The sequence below is a fragment of the Ochotona curzoniae genome, unplaced genomic scaffold, assembly GCF_017591425.1.
Source record: "Ochotona curzoniae isolate NIBS_2020 unplaced genomic scaffold, NIBS_Ocur_1.0 contig_1129, whole genome shotgun sequence".
Taxonomy (NCBI): domain Eukaryota; kingdom Metazoa; phylum Chordata; class Mammalia; order Lagomorpha; family Ochotonidae; genus Ochotona; species Ochotona curzoniae.
Window position 1 is genome coordinate 36,938 of NW_024464958.1, and position 23,681 is coordinate 60,618.

At 38.3% G+C, this 23,681-nt stretch overlaps 1 protein-coding gene across 1 annotated transcript in view; it reads left to right on the forward strand.

The window, feature by feature from the left end:
- LOC121166901 (potassium channel subfamily U member 1-like) overlaps positions 1-23,681 on the forward strand; it is a 92,940-nt gene that overhangs the window by 25,360 nt on the left and 43,899 nt on the right. Inside the window, 9 exon segments of the mRNA XM_040996236.1 lie at positions 1,942-2,052; positions 12,560-12,665; positions 14,175-14,257; positions 15,394-15,463; positions 15,845-15,997; positions 16,240-16,352; positions 16,671-16,742; positions 20,184-20,273; positions 20,412-20,509. Of these exon segments, the coding sequence (XP_040852170.1) occupies positions 1,942-2,052; positions 12,560-12,665; positions 14,175-14,257; positions 15,394-15,463; positions 15,845-15,997; positions 16,240-16,352; positions 16,671-16,742; positions 20,184-20,273; positions 20,412-20,509 (896 nt within the window).

Genomic DNA, 23,681 nt, shown 5'->3' on the forward strand with positions numbered 1-23,681 from the left:
TCTTTCTCTCAGTGTCTTCCCAACTCTGTAAATCTGCCTTTCCAATAAAAATAGATTTTCAAAAAAGAGTTCTTGGAAAATACATGTTTTGAGAAAACTGTGTTTGGCTTTTAAAATTTTTGTATGAAAGTAAGCTTCTGCTTTCATTCCATATCCTGCAAAGTTAAAATTTAGCCATTTTGCCAAGGTTCTTTTCTGCTAAAGAGAACACTGTGGGAATAAAAAACATGTGGAGATACTTGATACTGAATGCAGACTACTATGTAGCTACTCAGAAGAGCAGTAAATGAGCCATTGTGGCATATGATGTAATTTACCAGCACTAAAATATTAATTGTGGTCATATTTCTACATTCCACACTACTATAGTCTCATATCCATTACTGATTTTTTTTTACTCATTTTCATGAACACTTGACTTTGTACAGTGGATCAAATTAAAACCAAGTTTCACATTTTACTTATTTATATATATTTATATATCTATTTGAAAAGCTGAGTTACACAGAGAGATAAGGATATATGCAGAGAGAAAAGTCTTTCATCTACTGGTTCCCTCCCCAAATGACCAAAATGGACAGAGACAGTCCAGGCCAAAGTTAGGCATCAGGAACAGCTTACGGGTTTCCTTCATGGGCACAAGTCCCCGAACACTTGGGACATCTTTCTCTGCTTTCCAAGCATATTAGCAGGGAGTTTTATCATGCTGACAATGCGGGTGGCAGCTTTATGTGCTATGCCACAGCACTGACTCCCCAAGTTTCCCATTTTAAATAATTCTGTTCTGTTATCTTAGCAAACCCTCCCCATCACCCCAGATTTATGGAGCTCACTATGGGTAGATACATTTTTGAGGGAGGAGCATTTTCCTCCCTCCATTCTGCAGTATTTCCTGGGACATTGCGTTTGACCATGCAGGTGTTGGTTTCCAGGAGGCCCAATGCTTCTGTGACTGCAGGTAACCTCAGCTTCAGTGGCTCTTTTTCCCAAGTAATAGAAAGAAGGTGTTGGAGCAATTAAATTCAGTGTGTTTTTGTGTGTATTCAGTTGCTATGTGCTTGTTAGGAAAAAAAAAAAAACAGACAAACAAACAACTCCCTTGCAGTGGTCTCTCTATACAGTTCAAACCACTATTGGCTGAGGAGTATGAAGAAGAAAGGAAAAGAAAATACAGTGAAATGAATGAAACCATGAGGAACAGTGAAACAAATTAAGACATGTCAAAATCTTAAGAAAATCAACAGCTCTTTTCCTTAACCAGACCGTGTGCACAGATGTCTGCACCTGCTATACATGCTTTTCCAATGTACTCAATTTTCTGCTACTACCCCATCATTTCAGGCACAAAAAAAGTCACAAACAGAAATAACCTAGAATGTGGTGGTGCTACCTCAGTTGTAGGGTCTGACTGTGGAGGAAATCTCCATTCCCACTTAGGGAAACAAACAAACAAACAAATAAAAAAAAAAACTTAACCTACTTACAGATCAAGTTATCACTTAGTTCATCAAATGAGCCATCATCTTCAAAAAGTCCATGGTAAATCTGGATGTTGGAAAAATAATGCCTGGAGTTTCAATGCTTTCGGCACCAATGTAAACTTGACTTTTTCATTCTATTTTCCATGGATTTTTTGAACCACCTTCATCTACTAGGAAGAATTTAGTTAAAACAATGGTTACCCTCCTTATGTCTGAAGAGCTATCTGCAACTCAGATGTTTGGGATCATATTGCACTCAAGATGGACTAGAAGACTCCAGAAGTCTGATATTCCTACCATTGGCAAGACAGTCATTCCTGTTTCTCTTTTTAAAATCTGGAGTGAATCATGTATCAGCTGTATTGACAACAAAGTTTACCTTCGCTCACTGTCTCTAAACCTTGACAGCAAGGTGCTTCTGCTCCTCACAGGGTCCCCCTCCCCTGTTCTTGCTGCCTAGGTACATTGTGGTCTGTGGAAACATCACCGTAGACAGTGTGACGGCTTTCCTGAGGAATTTTCTTCGCCACAACTCAGGGGAGATCAACACAGAAATTGTTTTCCTGGGAGAGTAAGTGTGGCTAGGTTGTGATGTGTGAGTGCTACAGTGAGTACTGGACACGCATGTGGGTATCTTTAGTGGAATACAGTGACGTATGTCACATTCATAGAAAACTCACAAAGTGATAACAAGCAACAGCTGAACAAAGCAGAGAGGGGTAGTCTCATGACTTACGGTAATGTCTGCAAATAATCGGGACTGTCTCCTTCCGGCCGTTTTTCTGTGTGCGTGCTGACATGAAGTGGCCACTCTTTCGCCTTTAAACTTCCTGCTCTTATCATACACAATGATAGTTGTGGGCACAAGCCTAGAGCATTTGATCATTTTCATTGGTTGGTTCTCAGAATGTGAAATTCAGTTCTCCAAATGGAGGATGACTCCTCATGTATGCAATTCATGCACTTTCCTTTTCTATTAGCGTTTCAAGTCATATTGTTTGTCAAATATTGGGGAACACATGTTTAGTGCAAAAAGAAATTTAACTAGTATTTAAATATGCAAAATTGTTTCTTTTATTTTACGGTTTTCAATTTTGGTTTATAGTGAGATGGAGTGATTTTACACCTTAATCTGAGATCAATATGTTTTCATGTAAATTTTTTTCATAGATTGTGTCTATTTTGATGCTTCTTTTACCTTCTGATTTATTTACACTTTTGTTTTAATGCAGAAGCATGTGATTTTCATATGCTCCAGTCCATCACTTTTTCTCTTGCTTTTCTGTCATCCTTAGCTCTCTTTGTTCTACATTTAAGTGAATGTTTTCCTAGCGTTTCTGAGTTTGTATTGTAATTTTAGTATTTAGGCTCATGATAGTTTATTTTGTTCACTATGTCTAGAATCAAGTCGGTTTTTTTCTCAAGTTGACTAGTCAGTCACCCAAACATCATTCACTAAATATAGGACTCTTCAACTCTTCATGGAAAACGTATGTTACAAAAAATGTGGACATGAATTTCAAAACTTTTCACACAAAAATAAGCTTAACCTTTAATTCCATTTCCATAGACTTTTTGAAGGACCCTTGACAGTGAGCCAGATTTGAAGTGATATTTTGATTTTTTTTAAGAGTTTATTTCATTTTTATTGGAAAGGCAGATGTACAGAGGAGGAGAGGCAGAGAAGAAGATCTGCCCGATGGTTCATTCCCCAGGCGGCCACAACTGCTGGAGCTGAGCCAATCCCAAGCCAGGAGCCTCTTCCGGGTCTCCCACATGGGTGCAGGGTCCCAAAGCTTTGGGCCGTCCTTGACTGCTTTCCCAGGCCACAGGTGGGGAGCTGGATGGGAAGCGGGGCTGCCGGGATTAGAACTGGCGCCCATATGGGATCCCGGGCGTGCAAGGCAAGGACCTTAACCTCTATGCCATTGCGCCGGGCCCAATATTTTGATATTATATAGGATGGTGTGTGGGGCCACCTTAACCTTCACAGTTTTTTTTTTTAGTTGAACAGTCAGTACTTTCACACAGAGATGTCTGATACACCATAAAGTTGAATTTCTATAAATGTGAGATCCAACAGCATTTTCACCTACTTTATAATGCTGTAAGTGAATAGCCAGTGTTTTTGTTTCTTTAGCATGTCACTGTCTTTTGAGCAATTTGTGCATTCTTTTCATCATTAACAGGAAAAAATAAAAATTGAAAGTACTAAAACTAGTAATAAGCTCATAATTATAATCCAGGGTTTGAAAAATTGAATTATGAAGAATGATTTTATTGAATACTACATTTCTATGGGCTACTGTGGATTGTTTTTCATAATTATCAAGGTAATAAATAAAGTTTTATAAACAATGCAAATTTTAGAGGCATCTTCAGAATTTTGTTAGTTACATTTATACTCTAAGGACTGCAATTTACGTTCTTCATCAAATATTTTTGTAGATTATAAATTCAAGCATCCAATTGCTTACTGAAATTTTCCATAATCATATTTTAAGGTACCCTCTTCACCATTTTTTTTAAACAGGATTTCAGCTTTTAAACAAAATTAAAAAAAAAAGTTTTGGGACGAGCACAGTAGCCCAGTGTTTAAACCCTTGCCTTGCATCTGCCAGAATCCCATATAGGCACTGGATCATGTCCCGGCTACTCCATTTCCCTTCCAGCTCCCTATTTGTTGCCTGGGAAAGCAGTCAAGGATGGCTCAAAGCCTTGGGACCCTTCACCTAGGAGAAAATGGAAGAGGCTCCTGGCTCCTGGCTTCGGACACACTCAACTCTGGCCATTGTAGCCACCTGGAGAGTAAACCAGTAGCTGGAAGATCTCTCTCTCTGTCTTTTGTTCTCTCTGTAAATCTGATTTTCCGATAGATACTTATTTTAAGTGCAGAGTTACATAAAATGGGAAAGACAGAGAAATAGATCTTTTACCTGCTGGTTCACTCCCAAAACGGCAGTAATGGCTTGAGCTGAGCTGATCCAATCCAGAAGCCCGGGACTTCTTTTAGGTCTCTCATGTGGGTGTTGGGGCCCAAAGACCTGCATCATCCCCCACTTCTTTTCAGGAAGTAAGCAGAAAGATGGATTAAAGAAGTGAAGAAGGGCCTGCCATGTTAGCAAAAGGTTAAAGTTCCTGCCTTGAATGCTCCTGGGTACCATACAGGCATCAGTTGTAATCCTGGCAACCCCACTTCCCATCCAGCTCCCTGCCTGTGGCCTGGGAAAGCAGTGGAGGATGGCCCAAAGCTTTGGGACCCTGCACCTGTGTGGGAGACCTGGAAAAAGCTCCTGGCTCCTGGCTTGGGATTGGCTCAGCTCCAGCAGTTGTGGCTGCTAGGGGAGTGAACCATCGGGCGGATCTTCTTCTCTGCCTCTCATCCTCTCTGTACATCTGCCTTTCCAATGAAAAAGTTATAAATAAAAAAGTTCAAAAACGATTTTTATCAAAAAAATTTCAATTTTTTTTTCAAAAAAAAATCTTCAAAAGCAAGCTCATGTTTTACTCCATTTTCCACCTCATGAGAAAAAACAGGCAAAGGTTAAATGTGGAAAGCAAGGTGGCCAGTGTAGCTCAGCAGGTTAAGCTACTGTTTAAAGCACGTGACTCCTATGTTGCAGTTGCTCCACCTGCAATCCAGCCCCCAGTTACCACATAGTCAAGGCAAAGGATGATGGATCAAGTACTTGTGTACCTGCCACCTCTTTGGGAGATCTGCAAGGAATTCCGGGATGGTTCTGGCTTCTGCCTGGCCCAGCCTTGGCTAGTGCAGGCATCTGGGAAGTTTGTCAGCAGATAGAAGCTCTTCCTCTCTGTGTGTGTTGCTCTCTTTCTGTCTCTTTCTCACACTCTGCTTTTGAAGTGGAGACAATGAATCATAAATTATCATTCAAAAAGTTAAGGAATGTGAACAGCATCTTCCATCTGGGAAATGGGATAGGACTAGTGCAGCATCTGGAAACAGTGAGACGGGCATTTTCCTGGCAATCCCTGCCTCCCTTCATTCCCTTATAGATTTGTATCAGTCTCATCCACTTAGTTTCATAACAAAACCCGAATTCTGTTTTTGCTACCTTTTCCCACTATGATGATCCCATTTAGTTAAACCGTGTCTTCTGTGGATTAATAGGAAAAAAAAAAAAAAACAAAAACCCCTTCTCATTGGTTTGTGCTTTTGGTTCCTGGATCTGTTCCCATCCTTTAATACCCCCAGAGACCTTCCCATCCATCTTGTCTAAATAGGTATCCTTGACTTTCTTCTATCTCATTACTCTGCTCTATTCCCTTTTTTCTTTTTTTATAAAATTTATTTTGACATTCTTTACATAGTTAATTAGGGTAAGAAGGTTCAAGGGCTACAGGAAAGTTCTATTCCCTTTTATATAGTCATTACCCTTTGACTCTGCAGCTGATTTTCCTTTAATAAATACAACTGCTAGCATTTCCTTTTTCTACTGTGTAATCATGCTACCACTCTCCTTGAGTCTTGACTTGCAATGACTTGTGTTGATAAAGAGGATGTAGAGGCTCGGTTTGCCACATCCAGACTAGCCCTTCAGAGGAGGGTGTTTTCAGCTTTCACAGAGTATCCTGAGCCATCATGGAGAGAATGTCCAACCACCGATCAGCTCACCCACCTGCAACAGCAGTCACATGTGCAGTCATTTTGGATATTCTAAGTCTCAATCAAGCCCTCAGATGCACAGCCCCACTTAGCCAATGTTATACTGAGCAGAAGAAGTTAAATATCTGACACCATTCAAGCTACGAAAGTAGGAAGATTGTGTTGCTTAAGCTAATAAACAGTAGAAAGGTTTGCTTTACTAAAATGGACACCTGATACAAAAAGTGGTTATGTCAACATAAATTTCAACATGTAACCTTTTCCTATGACCTGGCAGTAGATACAGGCTCTGGAATTTGAAGGAGACTGTTGATAAATGCTAGAAATGCAGCGAAGAAATGGTTAATTAAAAGGAAAGCTATTCACGTTACCATAGCAGAATATCGGTAGCACTGTCAGTGGCAACAACCTGAGACATAGAAAATATAACCAATGAAATTATGAAGGTGGATAATAAAATTTCCCAAAAGAATGTCATCATTGGAGAAAAGATACTATAAGAAAGTTGAGCCAAAAGGAGAAATTCTTTGGTTTTCAAGCAGAACTTCAAATGTTGAAAGCCTAGAATATGGCTCCACTCACACAAAAAGCATGAAATCACAGGAAAATCAAATCTAACCTATAATATGCGTAAGATAGGATCTTCGGGGCCAAGACACGATCGAGAACACAGCTGTAAGGATAAGTGTCGGACGTGCATATGATTTAGGATGCCGAGTTAGAATGCTCACATCAGGTGAAAGGGTTTCAAGTATGCGCAAAGACCTTTCCAGAAGCCCGAGAAGCTCAAAATAAGGTGTTCTGTTCAGGGTTCTGTTCAGAGTTGTGTGTCGTGAAAGGAACCTAAATAAGCTTCACAGATAATCGTAATGCCTTCAACAAGCCTTCAGTGCTGTTATTCCTGTCAATTTGGAGTGCAAATTGCTTCCAGTGTTGGCTGTCCTGTCCTTCAGCCTTTCAGGGTCTGCTGGATGCCGAGGAGCGAGGAGGAGAATGTAGCCTATCCCAACCCAAGGGATTCAGACAGGGAGAGCAGTTGCCTTATCACCCCATCCAGGATTTTCACCGACAAGATCCAGGATTTTCAGCTGATGTCGAAGAGGTGGGACTCCAAGGGGAGAAAGTACCTTGAACAAGACTGGGATGGATGTGTTTAACAGACAGATCCTAGCAACATGACGACTCTTCTCCACTCTGTTGACTCTTGACTCATTTTAACCAATAAAATATGCACTAGTCACAGTGTTATCAGTTTGATCAGCCCTTACAGGTATGAAAGCTCCCATGTTTAGTTTCTGCAAGTAATGAACTACCACATAAGCAAATCAACCACCTGAGCTGGTGGGGTTGTGTAGCAAGGTAATCTTCCACTGTGGTGCTGGCATCTCAAATGGACATTGATTCAGATCCTCACTGCACTACTTCTACTCCAACACCCTGCACATTGCCTGAGAAAATAGTAAAGGATGGCTTTGAGTCCTTCCACCCATGTGGGAGACCTGGAGGAAATGCTTGGCTCCTCACGCCTGGCTCAGCACTGGCTGTTGTGACCATTTAAGGAGTTATTAAGCAGATGGAACATCTCTCTTTGTGTCTCTGCCTCTCCCTCCTTGAAACTCTGATTTTCATGTAAAATAAACAATAAATCTAAGAGGAAATTAAACCATTTACTGCCTGCTGTCTTGGTTGTCACCACCTTGTTAAACGCGTCAGGACTAGTGGTTCCCTAAATTTTGTTTGGTCTTTTATTTCTACAGATAAATGAATAAATGGTTAACAAAAGGAATCACAAAACTGGAACCACAAATGCAAATAAAAATCACAAAAAAGCTATTATTCATCTCAGTTAGAATGGCAACTAGCTAGCAAGAAGACAAAGGATAACAAAATTCAGTGATGATATGCAGAAAATGCGAACTGCTGGTAGTGTGGGCCAGAATGTAAATCACTGCATCTATTATGATAATTCATCTAGCATGGCAATTCCTAAAAAATTAAAACAGAATCATATAACCCAGCTATGTCACTACTGTGGTCCAAAGTGTGTGAAATTTGTATGGTGAAGAGATACTTGCATTGCCACATATTCTCTACAGTGCTGTTGACAATACCAAGAAACAGAATCAAATGTCCATCAAAAGAGGATTGGATAAAGAAATTGTCGTACATCTGCTCCATGAACTACCAGTTGGCCATGAAAAAGAGTGAAATTCTATTTCCAATAAAATGGTCCCAACTAGAGACTATTATGTTTAAATAAGCCAGTCACAAAAGGACAAATATAAAATGGCATTCATGCAAAATTCAAAACAAATAGATATATAGGTGAACAAGTATATAAATATATTTTCATAGAGGAACTATATGATAGAAACTAGCATACAAGGAAGTGAAAATATATAGTAGTACACACATTTGCTGGCTGTAACTAAACTGTTAAATATACCTTGACAATAAGATAATAGATTTTTCTACCATTGCCCAAGCCTACAATGTTATGATGCACTTAGATAGCAAAATTTTAAATTTATAACTTACTAAACTAATATAGTACATATTATATATAATATATAGGTATATATACACATATTATTATGTAATAATAGTATTCTATATAAACATTATCATATAATAATATGAGAAGAAATGGTGGGAGGGGACTACAGGGAGAAAGAAAAGGGAAGTAAGAGGGGAATCTCCATACCTACAAAACTATATCATGGAAAATAGTACAAATGCTTTTAAAATGCCTGAACAAAGAGGTAAGACACTCTTCATTCAGTGTACAGCCTTTTTATCTTTATTTTTTTCTCCATCAGTTTTAGCACAGCTTTAACTATAATATTAGGTTATTTTGCAAGGACCCAGGTTTTGCCCTCCTATCACTTCTGTTCTTTTGTTTCTCTTTTTCATTTTCTCACACTCTGTTTTTATTATCATCTGCTTATTTCTTTGTGTTTTTATATTATTTTTAATATTGAATTTTTGAATTATGTAGTATAATTTTGTATAGACTGGGTTTTCCTCCAAACTCCCACACCTCAACAAATTTTCTCCATTTTACTACAGTAGTGTAGTCCTTCATAAGAAATCATAATTCCATCAGTCTCTTCTTTAAGTGTACCCCAACATTGATGGTACAGAGGAAGTCAGACAGCCCAGCATCCCATGGTCTACACATGTCCAACAGTTTCATTGGGAATTTTTTTTTGTCTGGAAGCAAGAATGCATGTTGCATTATACCCCCACATCTGGATATATTAGACCCCAGAACTCAATCATTACACATTTTCATAATTGAGAAGCCATGAAACAAGGTAAACAACTAGTATGAGTTAGAACAACAGCCTCAACAGTGACAACATCATCAAATTACAGCACCATGAAAAAACATGCCATTGACTAACCAACTCATGGGTGACAAAAAAGGAAATACAAAATTCTCTTGGGAAAAATGATGCCACTGTGTAATCCATGAGCCAGCAATGAATTCAACAAGAAAAGAGAAAGTATTTGGATAAATAAAACTGAAATAAAAAACATTAAAACACATGGGATGCAGAAAAAAAAAACCCAGTATGGATCAGATGATTGAAGTTACACATTCCATGCTGGTTTCCTTATCATAGAGAGAACATATGGTATTTGTTCTCTTGTGATTGACTCATTTCACTGAGCATAAGAGTCTCCAGTTGGGACCACCTATTTGTAAATAGTATGCTTTCATTCCTCTCAATAGCTGAATAACATTCAATGGAGTAGTTGTACCACAGTTTTTTTAACCACTCCTCTTTGGATGGGCATCTGGATTGTTTTGATCGCTTTGCTATCATAGATTGTGCTGCTGATAAATATAAGATTTTAGATACCTTTCTTATAAACAGTTTTCATTTCTTTTTGGTATATTTCTAGGAGTGGGATAGCTGGCTCATAAGGCAGATTTATTTGCAATTCTCCAGGCACTCTCCATACTGATTTCCACAGTGGTTGTATTAGCCTACACTCCCACCAGCAGTGAAGGAAGGCACCTTTCTCCCCACATCCATGCCATCAGGTGTTGTGACCATACTACCAAAAGCAATATATAGATTTAATGCAATCCCAATCAAAATCCCAACATCATCCTTCTCAGAAATAGAAAAGATGATACAAAAGTTCATCTGGAATCACCAAAGACCACGAATAGCCAAAGCTATCCTGAAAAATAGAAATCAAGCCGGAGGAATAACAATTCCAGACCTCAAGACATAATATAGAGAAGTGGTTCTCAAAACAGTCTGAGACTGGCACAGAAACAGAGAAGATCAATGGAACAGGATAGAAACACTACAAGGGAGCCCGCACATGTGTAGCCAACTAATTTTTGACAAGAAAAGTGAAAACAAGCCAGGCAAAATGCCTGGTCTATTCAACAAATGCTGTTGGGAAAACTGGATAGCAGCCTGCAGAATTAAGAATCAAGACTCACATCAGTCACATTATATGAAAATCAGCTCTAAATGGATCAAGGACCTAAATCTACACCCAGAAACCATCAGACTATTAAAGGGAAACAGAGTAGGCACACTCCAAGATATAGGAACAGTGCAAGACTTCTTAGAAAAGACGCCAAAAGCACAGGCAACCAAAGCCAAAATGAACAAATGGGACTACATCAAATAGGAAGCTTCTGCACAGCAAAGGAAATGATCAAGAAAGTGAAGAAAAACCAAGAGAATGGGAGAAAATGTTTGCACACTACACAAATGATAGGGGACTAATATCCAGGATTTACTAAGAGTGTCAGAAATCCAGGGGCAGTTTTGAAAAAACTATTAAAATATGGGCAAAGGAAACAAACAGACATTTTGCAAAAGAACAGATTCAAATGGCTAACAGATATATGAAAAGATGCTCAGGCTTCCTAGCCATCAGGGAGTTACAAATGAAAACCACATTGAAGTACCACCTAACTCCAGTGAGACTGCCCTACATTCAGAACTCAACTTATTTCTTTGGTTTTATTCAAATATTAGTGTCTAAAACTATAAATTCCACTCAAACACTGTTGTTATTATATCCAAAGATATATGTAGTATTTTCCAAGTAATTTATTTCCAAGTTGTAAGTGTAAGAATCTCAACTGAACTTGAACTATGGTTATGCAGCAAGGTGGAGGAATCCACCATGGGGGGAGGGATATGGGGAGGGGTGGGGGGAATCCCCAGCGCCTATAAAACTGTACTACATAATACAGTGTAAGCAACAATAAAAAAAAAAAAGAATTATTTTAGATTTCTTCTTTGTCCACAACATTTTTAAGTATGTAGTTTTTATCATTCCTAAATGTGAGAAATATTTTTAGTCACCTCTTGGTTATTAACTTCTAACTTTATTATGTTGTATTCAAAATGATGATGTAGACAATATCTTTTGTAGTGTGTTGAGGCTTTCCTTCTTGGTTAAGTTAATTATCACTTTGGTAAACATCTCTGTGCTGTTGAGAAGACCTGATTTTTTAATGTTGACTGAAGAATTTCTGCATATGAAATGATGAATATATGTTCCAATTCCTGATTTCTTCTGTTTAGTGTATTAAAAATGGAGACATGTAGTGACGTTTCTCTTCACAGTAGGCAATTCATGAATTTCTCCTTCTAGTTGTGCCCGTTTGTGCTCATATTGTTGCAAGCTCTTTTATTCCATTCATTTTTGCTTTAAAATGTGATGTTTTTAATTAATTCAAATATTTGTATTATTTAGTGAACTTCTTCATTCACAGTCATTCCTTTTTGATTTTAAATTAGCATCCATTTCATTAGTATGTGTAAATTTGATAGTGCATCAACTACATGTGTATGGATGGAATTGGGTCATTGTTATGAATATTGCCTAATTCTTTAGATTAATATGAGAGGACAGATATTTCCTGAAGCATGGTAGTCATTAGGGACTGCTTAGTGTTTGAAATTAGATGCAAAACAGAGAAGGTGGTGGAGTAGGAACTCTAGACAAATTTATTAAAGATTAATAAATTCAGCAGCAATAGCCAACTTCAAGTATGCAAGTTGGAGCAGACACTTGGCAGGTACCCAGTCCTCCCACAGACTGGGCTGTTGATAGTTTAAAGGTCTCCAAGTATTTGGAGGTATTTGGAGGGGTGAGGGTGCAGGTGGAGCTTAGGCAGCTTTTCAGGGGCATTTCAAATGTCAGTGGACTTTTTCTCCCTGGGAGCTAGGTGGGTGGAGAGAAATGCAGAGGGTAAGGTGTGGTACAGTACCTGGCACAGATTGGGCTGATGTACTGAAACCCAAGAGCAAGTGTCTAAGGGAACTGGCTTTGTTTCCTGTCTGTGAGCTGCCTGGCTGAGGCTTCATTCCTTGCTCCATCATTAAGAGCATCTTACTGATTGCACCAATGAATAAGAGACAACATTCTCTTTTACATGTTTACCACTGCACTCCTTTGCCAGGACCCCTCCTTCCTTCGAACTGGAAACCATATTTAAGTGTAATTTGGCCTACACAACTTTTATCTGTGGATCTGCCATGAAGTGGAAGGACTTAAAGCGTGTTGCGGTAAGGCCTAGTTATCATTCTCCATGAAGTCTCTCTGGGCCACAAGACTTAAGATTGGGGCATATATGATGGTAGTGCAAGCTGATCCTCTGCCCTATGGCTCTGGCATTCTGTGTAAGCACTGGTTTGTGTCCCAGATGTTCTACCGCCAGTGCAAGTCTTTGCTTATGGCCTGGGAAAATAGTAGAGGGTGGCTCTAAAAAAAGCCTTGAATCCCCCTACCATGTGGGATTCTTGGAAGAAACTTATGATCTCCAGCTTCGTATCAGCTAAGCTCTGGGCTCTATAGGCATTTTGGGAAGTGAACGAGTAGATAGAAGACCTTTTCTGTGTCTCGCTCTGGGCAAATTCATCTTTAAAATAAAAAGAAATCTTTTCTAAAAACAGACCTAAAATGATAAATCTATGATTCTTTTGAAAGACTTTTTTAACAAATGTATTATTTCGCTTTTATTTGAAAGGCAAGAGATACAGTGAGCTAGAGAATTAGAGAGGAATATCTTCCACCCGCTGGTCTTGTTCTAGATTCTTTGATTGGTGGAGGGAGTATGCAGGGTGGGAGTATTGACCCCTTTCACTTCAGTAACTTCTCAGAAAGTTATGGATTAAACTCCCAACCTCCTATGATAACTATCAAGTACACCACAATACTTCTGACACATGTATACATTGTTCCTTTTATCAAGTTGTCTATTTACATAGGGTAGTTTTCTCACTGTAAGAAATAGAAAACATTTTTGGAAAGCAAAAGTGTATTTGATCTTGCTCCCAAATAGAGTTTTTAGCAGCAAAGCTCATCAGCTTTGCCCAATGTCTCTTCCTAAAACATGCTGAAGTGGCTTCTACTAGGAGAAACCAGAGGGAACATAGCAGAAATCCTAGCAAGGTTGGAGATTAAAATGATAAGCCAATGCTCTCTAGAGAGTTTTTGTTGAAGGTTTAAGCCAGCTTCCTGTCATGTTCTAAATTTTAAGGACTCAATAAACACTGAGATTTTAGTTGGAAGTTGAGACCTAGAGATCCAATATGAAGAACTGAAGCAGAAGATGACAGACTCAGCAGATTTTATCTTTCTCAATGCTTTGTGCTGGAATACCCACCCATAGCCTCTTAGCACTATCAGAGTCAAAATCCAGAAATGTGAAGGACCACTTCCTTGGGGCTGCACCAGCTCCCATGTCCTACAAAAGGTGAAAATACAGGCAGTTTCATTCCAAAGCTCTTATTGCTCATCATTTGCCATTTAAAGAGGGTGGTAGGTAATAAGAAAAGTGTGACTTGGTACTTGACCCACTTAAAAATAATCTTGCGTCTTACCTTAGGGACCTGTGCTCTGGTCCATCAGCTGCAATCCTCACTGGACTAAGAATGAATGTAAAAGCTGCTTCTCAAAGCATTCCTGTTCTTGTTGGCCATTCAGCGATGAAACCATTCAAGATCCCCAAAAGGAATGTTAGTGCATTTCTCGTGTGATTAACAAGATGGCTTCTGTTTCATCTTGAAACACAGGTGGAATCTGCAGAGGCATGCCTGATTCTAGCCAACCCTCTGTGCAGCGATTCGCATGCTGAAGATACTTCCAACATCATGAGGTAAGGATCCGGCATTGTGTCGGCTGGGTTATCGCTTACTCTACTTCCTCTGAAACAGAATCAAGTGCAGCGCATGTCGTCTGCTGCAGCATGGGTTTCATCATTTTCCACAACTTCGCATCTTTTTTTTGCCTTAATCTCCTACCAACTATGCAAACAGCTCCAAAGAGGTGCGAAGCAGAGTGCAAGGAGTGTGTACATGATGCTTTATGTATGACTCAGAAGTTGCATGAGGCTAGTACAAGGTGTCTTCAAAAATTCATGAAAGATTTGCATTACTTTTTAAAGTCCATTTTTTTCATGAGGTGCCTCAAAACTATCAGAATTCTAAAAAAATCAATCACACCAACAACTGATTACTGCTTGGCTAGGATAATGAATATAGTTAAGGTACTCTCCTCCTCAAAAAAAGTGTCGATTGAGAACTCTCACTAGCACAAATTTATTGAGATTATTTTTCACCAGTACAATGAAATATCATGTGAAGTTCAGTATGACACAATGAATAGTTAGTATCAATGGCCTCAGTTGTGAACTATCTCTGAGCAGTAACTTGATTTAAAGTGATAGTTAATGATGGTTTTGATGATAGTAGCACTACACCCAATGCAGATGAACTTCTGGTTCCCAGGAAAACACAAGTTCATGTAGCTGAGGATTATCCAGCAAGCAGCAAGAGACAGTTAAAAAATTATATCATGCCTAAACAGTAAAGTTGGCATAGATCTTATTTCTTGATTTCTAAAATGAGAAAATTCAATTACATAGCCTGTGACCTAGTTGATGTTAGATAAAACAGTAAAATCTCCATTGTTTTCTGTAATTCTTGTATTTGCATTTCAGGACAAATCTAAAAAATGTGAAACTGTTTATCTCTTCTTCAAGAGCTGGCCCTTACTTTTTGAATATCAATAGCTGACTTTTTCAGGTGATTTGGTTTAGGAAGTCACTGAACCAGTAGCACCCCACTGAGTATGTTGTTTAACAGACTATTTTTAGAAACCAGCATAGCAATGAACTTTGTAATATGATAAGTTTTCCTAGATTTACCCACACTCCAATTGAACTCTAAATTGAATAATACAGACACTTGGCTTCATGTGTGTTGCTGATGAGCACATTTTTTATTTGTGCAGGGTTCTCTCTGTCAAGAACTACTACCCTAAGACCAGAATCATCATACAGATTCTTCAGTCTCATAACAAGGTATTAGGATATATGAGAATTTTCAGTCCATTTCTCACTGAGTGTTTAAATTGCCATGAACCTGATTACTAGATAAAGAATCTACAAATAAAAACTTTCTGCCAACTGGACATGAAATTTGGAGCCTCACTGAGAATGTTAATCACTTGGTGGATACATTGGGAGCAGAATTAGAAATCTAAACCATTTGACCTAATGTTGTAATTGTAGCATTGCATTTGTTCTTATCACCTCCATTGTCCTGGGCAAAACATTATCCCAACCATGGTAAGGGATAAGTGGTATCAAGTAATTAAATGAAAGAAAACAACATCCATGCAAATAAGCTTCCTTGGGAAATCTGTACTCTGAATGATTGAACTACTTTCTCCTACAAAACAGGTCTATCTGCCGAAAATTCCCAGTTGGGACTGGAGCATGGGAGATAATATAATCTGCTTTGCTGAATTAAAGCTTGGATTCCTTGCCCAAGGCTGTTTGGTGCCTGGCTTGTGCACCTTTCTAACATCTCTATTTGTTGAGCAAAACAAAAAGGTAACCTTGTACATTGACATCAAACCTTGTCTCTAACCCCACGTCCCAATCTTAGGACAAGCTTTACAAAAACAAGCTAACAAAAAGCCTGAAGGCAAGTATTTTTCCCCCAATAAATGAGATTTGACTGCTACTGGAAGTGTCAAGGAGACTAGCTTACCATGTCACGTAAATTTCCTCTTGAATGACAGAATCCCAGATCCATGTGAACATGCTGTGTATGCCTGGGTTATATATTTCAGGTTATTCCTAAACAGACCTGGGAAAAACAATTCTTGGATGGACTGAAGAACAAAATTCTAACTCAACGTCTATCTGATGATTTTGCTGGAATGAGTTTCCCTGATGTTTCCCGGTAGGTTAAAGTCAAATATCCTCTCCTTATTCTTTCACACAACTGTTTCTATCCCACACTGGTCATCAAGGCCTCACCCTAGGCCAGCCTCTGTTATAAACCCTGAAGATAAAATCATGGACAGCTTTGAGTGTTTGTGGCACCCTTACTTCTGTCAGTTGCCTCAGGTGGTTTCCAGTCCCAGTGCCAATTCCTGCTGTGGGAGACCCTTGCTCTTCTGCTCACACTCGTGTTTCCTCTCTGTCACGCTCAAATTCTGATAAACCAAGCTCCCTAATCCTTCCTCTAATTCTCACACTTTCTTGTCTTACTCCCTAGGCTCTGCTTCGTGAAGTTAAACCTCATGCTGATAGCCATTGAAAACAGATCTGCCTTTCACGGTGTTTACTGGTACTATTAAGGCTTCTCATGTCTACAGTTACTTTCTAAGGAGAACAAGATTAAGACTGTTCAAAAGATACAATTAGAGCTGGGCTCATTGCCATGTGCTGGGAGTCAGCCTCCAGGTTGCTAAGCTCCCACCACTGTAGTGCCCTGAGTGCTGTCTCTAAGACTGGGGTTGGAACAGTAGCTCCAATGGGTAAACACTATGCCTTTGCACTTGTTCAGGTGGTCCCAGCCTGGTTCTCTCTCATGATCTTTTCAGATCTGTTCTTCTTAACAATATAATTAGATCTTATAAATCTCAGCCTTGAAAGGAAGCTAGGAAATAGAATAGCCTCTGATAAGATGCATAATTGTTCAGATTGGAGGTTTTATTGGCCCACTGGATCAAGTCGGCCATTGATAGAGTGAATAAAAGAAAGAGGCAATCTTAATAGGACATTAGCCTTTCCAGAGAATCCATAAGTCATAGAATGGTAACTTGTGTCATACCAAAAAAAAAAAAAAAAATCCAGGACGGAGGGAATCTGCATAGCCAGGTGGGAAACATAACAAAAGAATATGAATGAGCTACAGTGATCTTCTATAGAGACAAAAGATGCAGCAAAAAAAAAAAAAAAGAAAGAAAGAAAGAAAGAAAGAAAAAAAGAAAAAGTAGAGACCCAAATGTGATGGGGAGCAAGAAAGACTGTTATTACACTGGCTCATCTGTGTTCCTTAGTAGAAAATTAACTCAAGTTATAAACTGGAATCAACATGTTTGATGCTGATTTTGATTCTGATTTGCCAGCCTTGTGGCTTAAGTGAAGTTGATTAAATTAATCTCTAAAATCCTTTCCAGCTATAAAATTGGAATCCCTGGAAATTCTAGAATTGTAGAGAACCATTAAAATGTGTGCAGTATTGTAAGATGTTAGATAGAGCATGAAGGAATAATTTTATGTGAAAAAATTGAAAGAATTAAACTCCTGTTTGGATACAGAAGATCTAGAAAAAAACTGGATAGCAAAAATGTCAATAGATTACTGTTTAAAGTCATTAAGGAGACACTAGCAAGGGGTATTACTTGATAAAATTCTGTTTAACAATTCTGCCATGTTTAAGAATATCTCACAGCCTAAACCTATGCATATAGTTATCTGCACAAATGGACTTTGTTCTATAATATGTCGTATGCAAAGTGTAGACCTACAGCTGTAAGCTAGCCAGGTTGGGTCTCAGATTGACTAACATCTTGCTCAAATTTCAGTAGCATCTTTTGCCATCATCATCCTGGGGTTCTAAATGAACTTATTTATAAACTTTCAAAGATGCATAGTTTCTAAAAATTCATTTCAAACTTGACAAGATCTAAATTTCCTAAAATGGAGCCCAGAAATTTCTTCTTAAGTCTTTATGATATGTATTCAGGTTTTCACTGGCATGTAAACTACTGGGTCACATGTTTGTTTATATCTTCCCAGGGTTAACCCACTAGATTTCTATAAATTGTATTAAGGTGACTGTTAAGACATGATAGACCAGAAAATGAACATTTATTAAGCCACTAAATTTTGCATTGATTCAAGTGGTCTTGGTGCTGTTCACACATGGCACTTGTCTGTCACCAATCAAAGGGAGCCAGCTGGAACATAGCTTTAGCTTTGGTTTCCCTTTGAGGACTCACACCTTTCTAAGAGACTGATTTTTCAAAGACACTGGCAGCAGTTTTTCAGAAGATTGTTTCATGGACAAGACTGTTCCAGGCATTGTACATACACAGACTCTTGAAGCCTACAGCAGCACTACAAGATGGTAACAATCGCCAGTCCAATTGTATGGAGAAGGAAACTGAGGCCCAGCAGCATCAGAGTTTCTTGAGTTCCCAAGATCCCCAAGGGGCAGCAATACATTGTACACTCAGTCTATCTCAGTGGGCCATGCTTCAGAGCACATTGCTTCTAAAATAACCACAATCCCTATATATGGATAGAAATCTGATAATCTCCCTTTTTCAGAGCCACTTCAACAGGCTAAGATTTACAGAAGTCCTGAAGGAACCTAAAGAATTATCTTGGGCAATTATGTATCACCCGCTAAGGGGAGCAGCTGAATCTGACCTCAGCTGGAGAACATTCTGAGTTTGTTCGGGTGGCAGACCAGTTCTCAGAGAGGCTGGCTGTGATGTCTGAAGGAGACTGCTGAGGAATAATACCAATCTGAGATAATCCTCAAAAGAATTATGTATCTTCTCTCAAATATCCTCATAGCTACATTTGTAACATAAGTTCTGAGAACAATCCACACCCTTCTAAAAGACAAAGCAGAACACAACAAAGTCTATGCTTGCTGGTTAGTGAACACCAACCGAAGACAATTAAAGGGTCAAAAGTCCCCCTCCTCTTCATTTCAAAGACAAATGCAAGCATTGCACTCATTCACACCAGTCAGTGAACACTCAAGAAATGCCATCCATTGCTGTAGGTAACCAGGTCCCTGAACACTGCTAGTCATTCCCCTCCAGCTCTTTGGCCCAGGACTGAAGGGTTTTTATTGTGCCAACTCTTTTATTTCTGTAAGGGATTATTAACATTCGAAGATGACTTTGGGGTATCCTAACATCAGAGCAAATGGAAAATTGCCAAATGAAGACTAAACCTCACCAGTGTGAATATAAAAAGGAGTGACTTTTAGAAGGTACTGTCATCAGGCACAAAAACAAACAAGCAAAAAAAAAAAAAAAAGGCAATGAGGCCTCATCCCAATGGAAATGTGAGCAGAAGGAAATAAGGGGAGACTTTGATAAACAAGGAGAAATATAGGTCATGCAAAAAGTCATAGTATTAGTAGAGACCTACATCAAAGAAAAACAAGGATAGAAATTTATTGGACTGCCTTTTCAAGCACAGAATCCATAAGAAAACAAACAAAAAAATGCTTAATGCAGAAATAAAACAAAAATAGGCTTAAAAATCAACAATATCAATGTCAAGAGAAGTCTGCATTTCCAAACCTTACATAGTAAACAAAACACACTTGGAATTCATCTGGATAATTAGATAAAACTTATTGCTAAGCAGTAGGTGTGTGACCATAGAATGAGAACAGTATGGTCTTGGATTACTTGGCATTTGATAGCCTAAGTTAGCAAGGCAGGATTCACCTGGATTGATTAGACCACCTCATGACACAATCCAGGCAGGAACCACCAGCCACTCCTCTTAGCTGTGTAGGCAGCTGAGCAGCCAGGTTGTTACCTGACTCTCTGACACATTCAGCAGTAATCAAACAAAGAATCAAACACAAGTAGATGAACATTTTCCCACCATGTCTGATAGTAGAATGAGATTGAATTCTATGAACTCAGCAACCTAGAGAATCCACAGGTGATGATAGAATGAAATATCTACTATTGTCACAGAACTTCAAAGGGGGAAATTACTGCGTGTTTTTACTTTTCATTTCCAGTGGTTTGATGCTAAATCCCCCTGCACAAGTTAGGCTGCGTAAGAATACACTAGGCTTCTTTATTGCTGAATCTCCAAAAGAAGTCAAAAGGTAATTTCTGATTACTTTGTGGGGAGGAGGGAGCACTAAAGCAAATAAAACTTCATGGGAGGCAGACTGAGTCAGCACTGCATGTTTGCACCGTTAAGTCTCACATAAGTCATTCTTGATTTGCTTTTCTTTGTCCAGAGCCTTCCATTACTGTGTGAGCTGTCACGGTGATTTGACTAATCCTGAACTTATTGTACCATGTGCCTGCAGAAATAAGAGTTGGATTCACCTCACAGGTAATTGTGCTTTATGTCTGGCTGTTCTTAGTCTAGCTTCCTAATCAAGGAAAGAGAGAACATCATCTCTTCAGAGGCAATGCCCAAATGGACGGAGCTAAGATGTGGCAGACATTTCAAGAGTCAACAGTCAGTGATTCAGAGCTAGCAGGAACTACTAGTTATTTCATTATATTTCCTAAACGGCTATGCCAATTAATTCCCCCAAAGAGATTCAGAATTGTAACTGAAAGTTAGAGGTACCATAGTAGTGCCAACTCAGTCCCAAGCATGCTTTCTGCCTTTTGCTTTTTGTTATCCCATAAACTATATTTGACTTCTTGCTTATCCACAAGAAAGGCACTTCACGATCATTCCTTGAGCACCCTGTTTCCTGCATGAATCAGAAGTTAAAGGTTTGATCATTCTGACGCTGTGATAAGGGAATGCAGTTTTCTTTATTTTTCTCTACTTGAACTCAATGCATTAGAACAACCATTTCTATAACAGTGCAGAAAGGAACATTAATCTCAAGCACTTATGATGATTTAGTCCCTTCTGTCTTAAAACTTAATCTCTTCCAGGTGCATTCAGATTTCTTTGAGAAAAACCTCAGTGTTTCAGAATTTAATCTTCATAACTTAAGCATTTGAATTTCTTGCCAGATCTATTCCTATAATGAGACCTCTGACCTTCCTCTGCTCCCCAGCATGCTGCTTACACAGAGCAGTGAATTTACTTGGCATTCTGGTCATTTGGGCAATGGGCAGCAAGTCTTCCCTGATCCCTCTTACAGCAGGTGTTCCTCAACCCTATAGTCTGTTCCCTTCTGGGACCTCTACATTAACAATTAATGAAACTGTTCTTCTTAGCTTAAGTCCCCTTCTGTCATGTGTTCATGGAATCCATCCCCACTGTCACAGCCTCCAGTCTGGAGGTATCCTGAAACTCCCCGTTTTGTACCAGCAGTTTTTGTTTTTGTTGTTGTTGATGATGTTGTTCTACTTGTATTTAGGGTCTAGGTTCACTATCATTATTATTAATAACAGCCTTGTTGAGATATAGTTAAAATACCATGAAATTAAATGCTATATCCATTGAATATAATTCAGTGAGTTTTAGTGTATGAATGGAATCATGCAATGATCAATACAAGGAATTCTCAAACTTAATTCTGATAAAAGCCCATGCTCAATAGTAGACAATACCGTATTCTATACTATTTACAAACTTGGAAACAGCTCATGTAAATGTGCCTTTTTTTTGGTCATTTTTTCAAAAAGAGATGTATAGTATAGCCTCAATTCCCTGACTCCTTTTATGCATGTGTCAATATCCTATTTTTCAAGGCTCAAAAATATTTTATTATTTATACATGTGCATTTCTGTGCAACCCATGTCATTTTGGTTGCCCATTTATCAATGATAAATATTTATTACACAGAATGCTGTTATGAAGACTGGTGCTTAGATGTTTCGTGTAAGTTTCTGCTTTCAACTTATTTTATGTCTATATAACCAGAAATGTAACTAACATTAATTATATTTTCCTATTTGGTAAGAAACCAGTGGGCTGCTTGCACAGTTGCTAAGCTGTTTCACATTCCATAAAGCAAAGCACTTGAGTTACTTTGTGCATGAAAATTTCTCTCTGCATGTTGATTTCTCTAGAGTCCCATTAGTTTGCATTTTTTAAATTAACAGATATTTTAATGGCTATTAAGTGGTTTATAATTTGGTATGAATTTTCTTTATATTCAGATATTTAAATTTCTTCCTGAGGATCCTACATACCATTTACATATTATCTTTGAAAAATAATGCTCTCTTTTAATTTAATTGTATTCTTTATATTATTGAAATATATAAGACCTTCATGATTTCTAAATACAAATGTCTTTAAAATCATGTGATTGGCAAACATTTTATTTCTTCTATTCTGTGATTTATTTTCACTTCTTTCTTATTCTTTAAAACACAACATTTTAATTCTGATAAAATCTAATGACTTTTTTTTCGTTTTGTCATTTGTGCTTTTATGGAATATCTAATAACAGCTTGAGCAACATTAAATCATGATGATTTATTTCAGTATTTTATTCTCAGAATATCATATTTTGGCTTTTTTGTGTAGATCTGTAATTCAATTTGAGTTGATACATTTGGTATCAAAGGATTTAATGGCATTTTTGAAAGTGTGACTATATAGGGAGGTAGCATTTGGTATAACAAGCTGCCCCATGGAACACCTACATTCTGCATTGGAGTCCCTGAGTCTGAGTACCTATTTGGTTCCCAATTCCAGCTTTTTGCTCATGCACATCACACCATGGAAGCAGTCAAGGGGTATGACTCAAGCACCTGAGTGATTGCCATTCTGTGGGAGACCCAGATAAAGTTCCTTGTTTCTGTCTATTGTATAACCTCATCCTAGTTGTTGTAGACATCCAGGGAGTGATCCACCAGATGGGAAATTCTTTCTCTCTCTCTCCTATCAAATAAATAATACAATATTTTAATGTAGTTTATAATAAATGCATAGGATTCTGGATTCTTAATTCTGTTTTATTAATTCATCTTTCTAGCCCTATGCCAGAAGCATACTCTCTTGATTGCTACAGTTTGCCATGTTTTTTGACACTATGAAGCACAAATTAAATTAAATTGGTTTTTGTATATTGATCTTGTATTATGCAACCTTGTTACATCTGTTGATTAGTTCTATTAGATTTCTTGATTGCTTTCCATTTCCCTTTGTATCTAATTGCTATGGAAAAACTTGTAGTACATTGCAGACTAGAAATCAGATAACCTTTACTATTGTTTTCTTCCTGACCACAAGGAAAAATCCTTCAGCCTTTAGGGCTGATGTTAGCTGTGAGGTTTGTTTTGAGTCTTTTTTCCTGGAAATGTGGAGTGGGAAAAGTTTCCTTCTAGTACTAAATTCATTCTTTCTCTTTCTTTCTTTCTTTCTTTTCTCTTTCTTTTCTTTCTCTTCTCTTTCTTTCTTTCTCTTTCTTTCTTTCTTTCGCTAAAGTTTTATTTTGAATTTTGAGTTTTGTGGTACAATTTCATAGAGACTGGGGTTCCCCCCCCAAGAAAAATACCATACCCCAACAGATTTTTCCCACATTGCTACAATAGTATAGTCCTTCATAGGAGTCATGATTCCATCAGTCTGTTATTTAAGTGT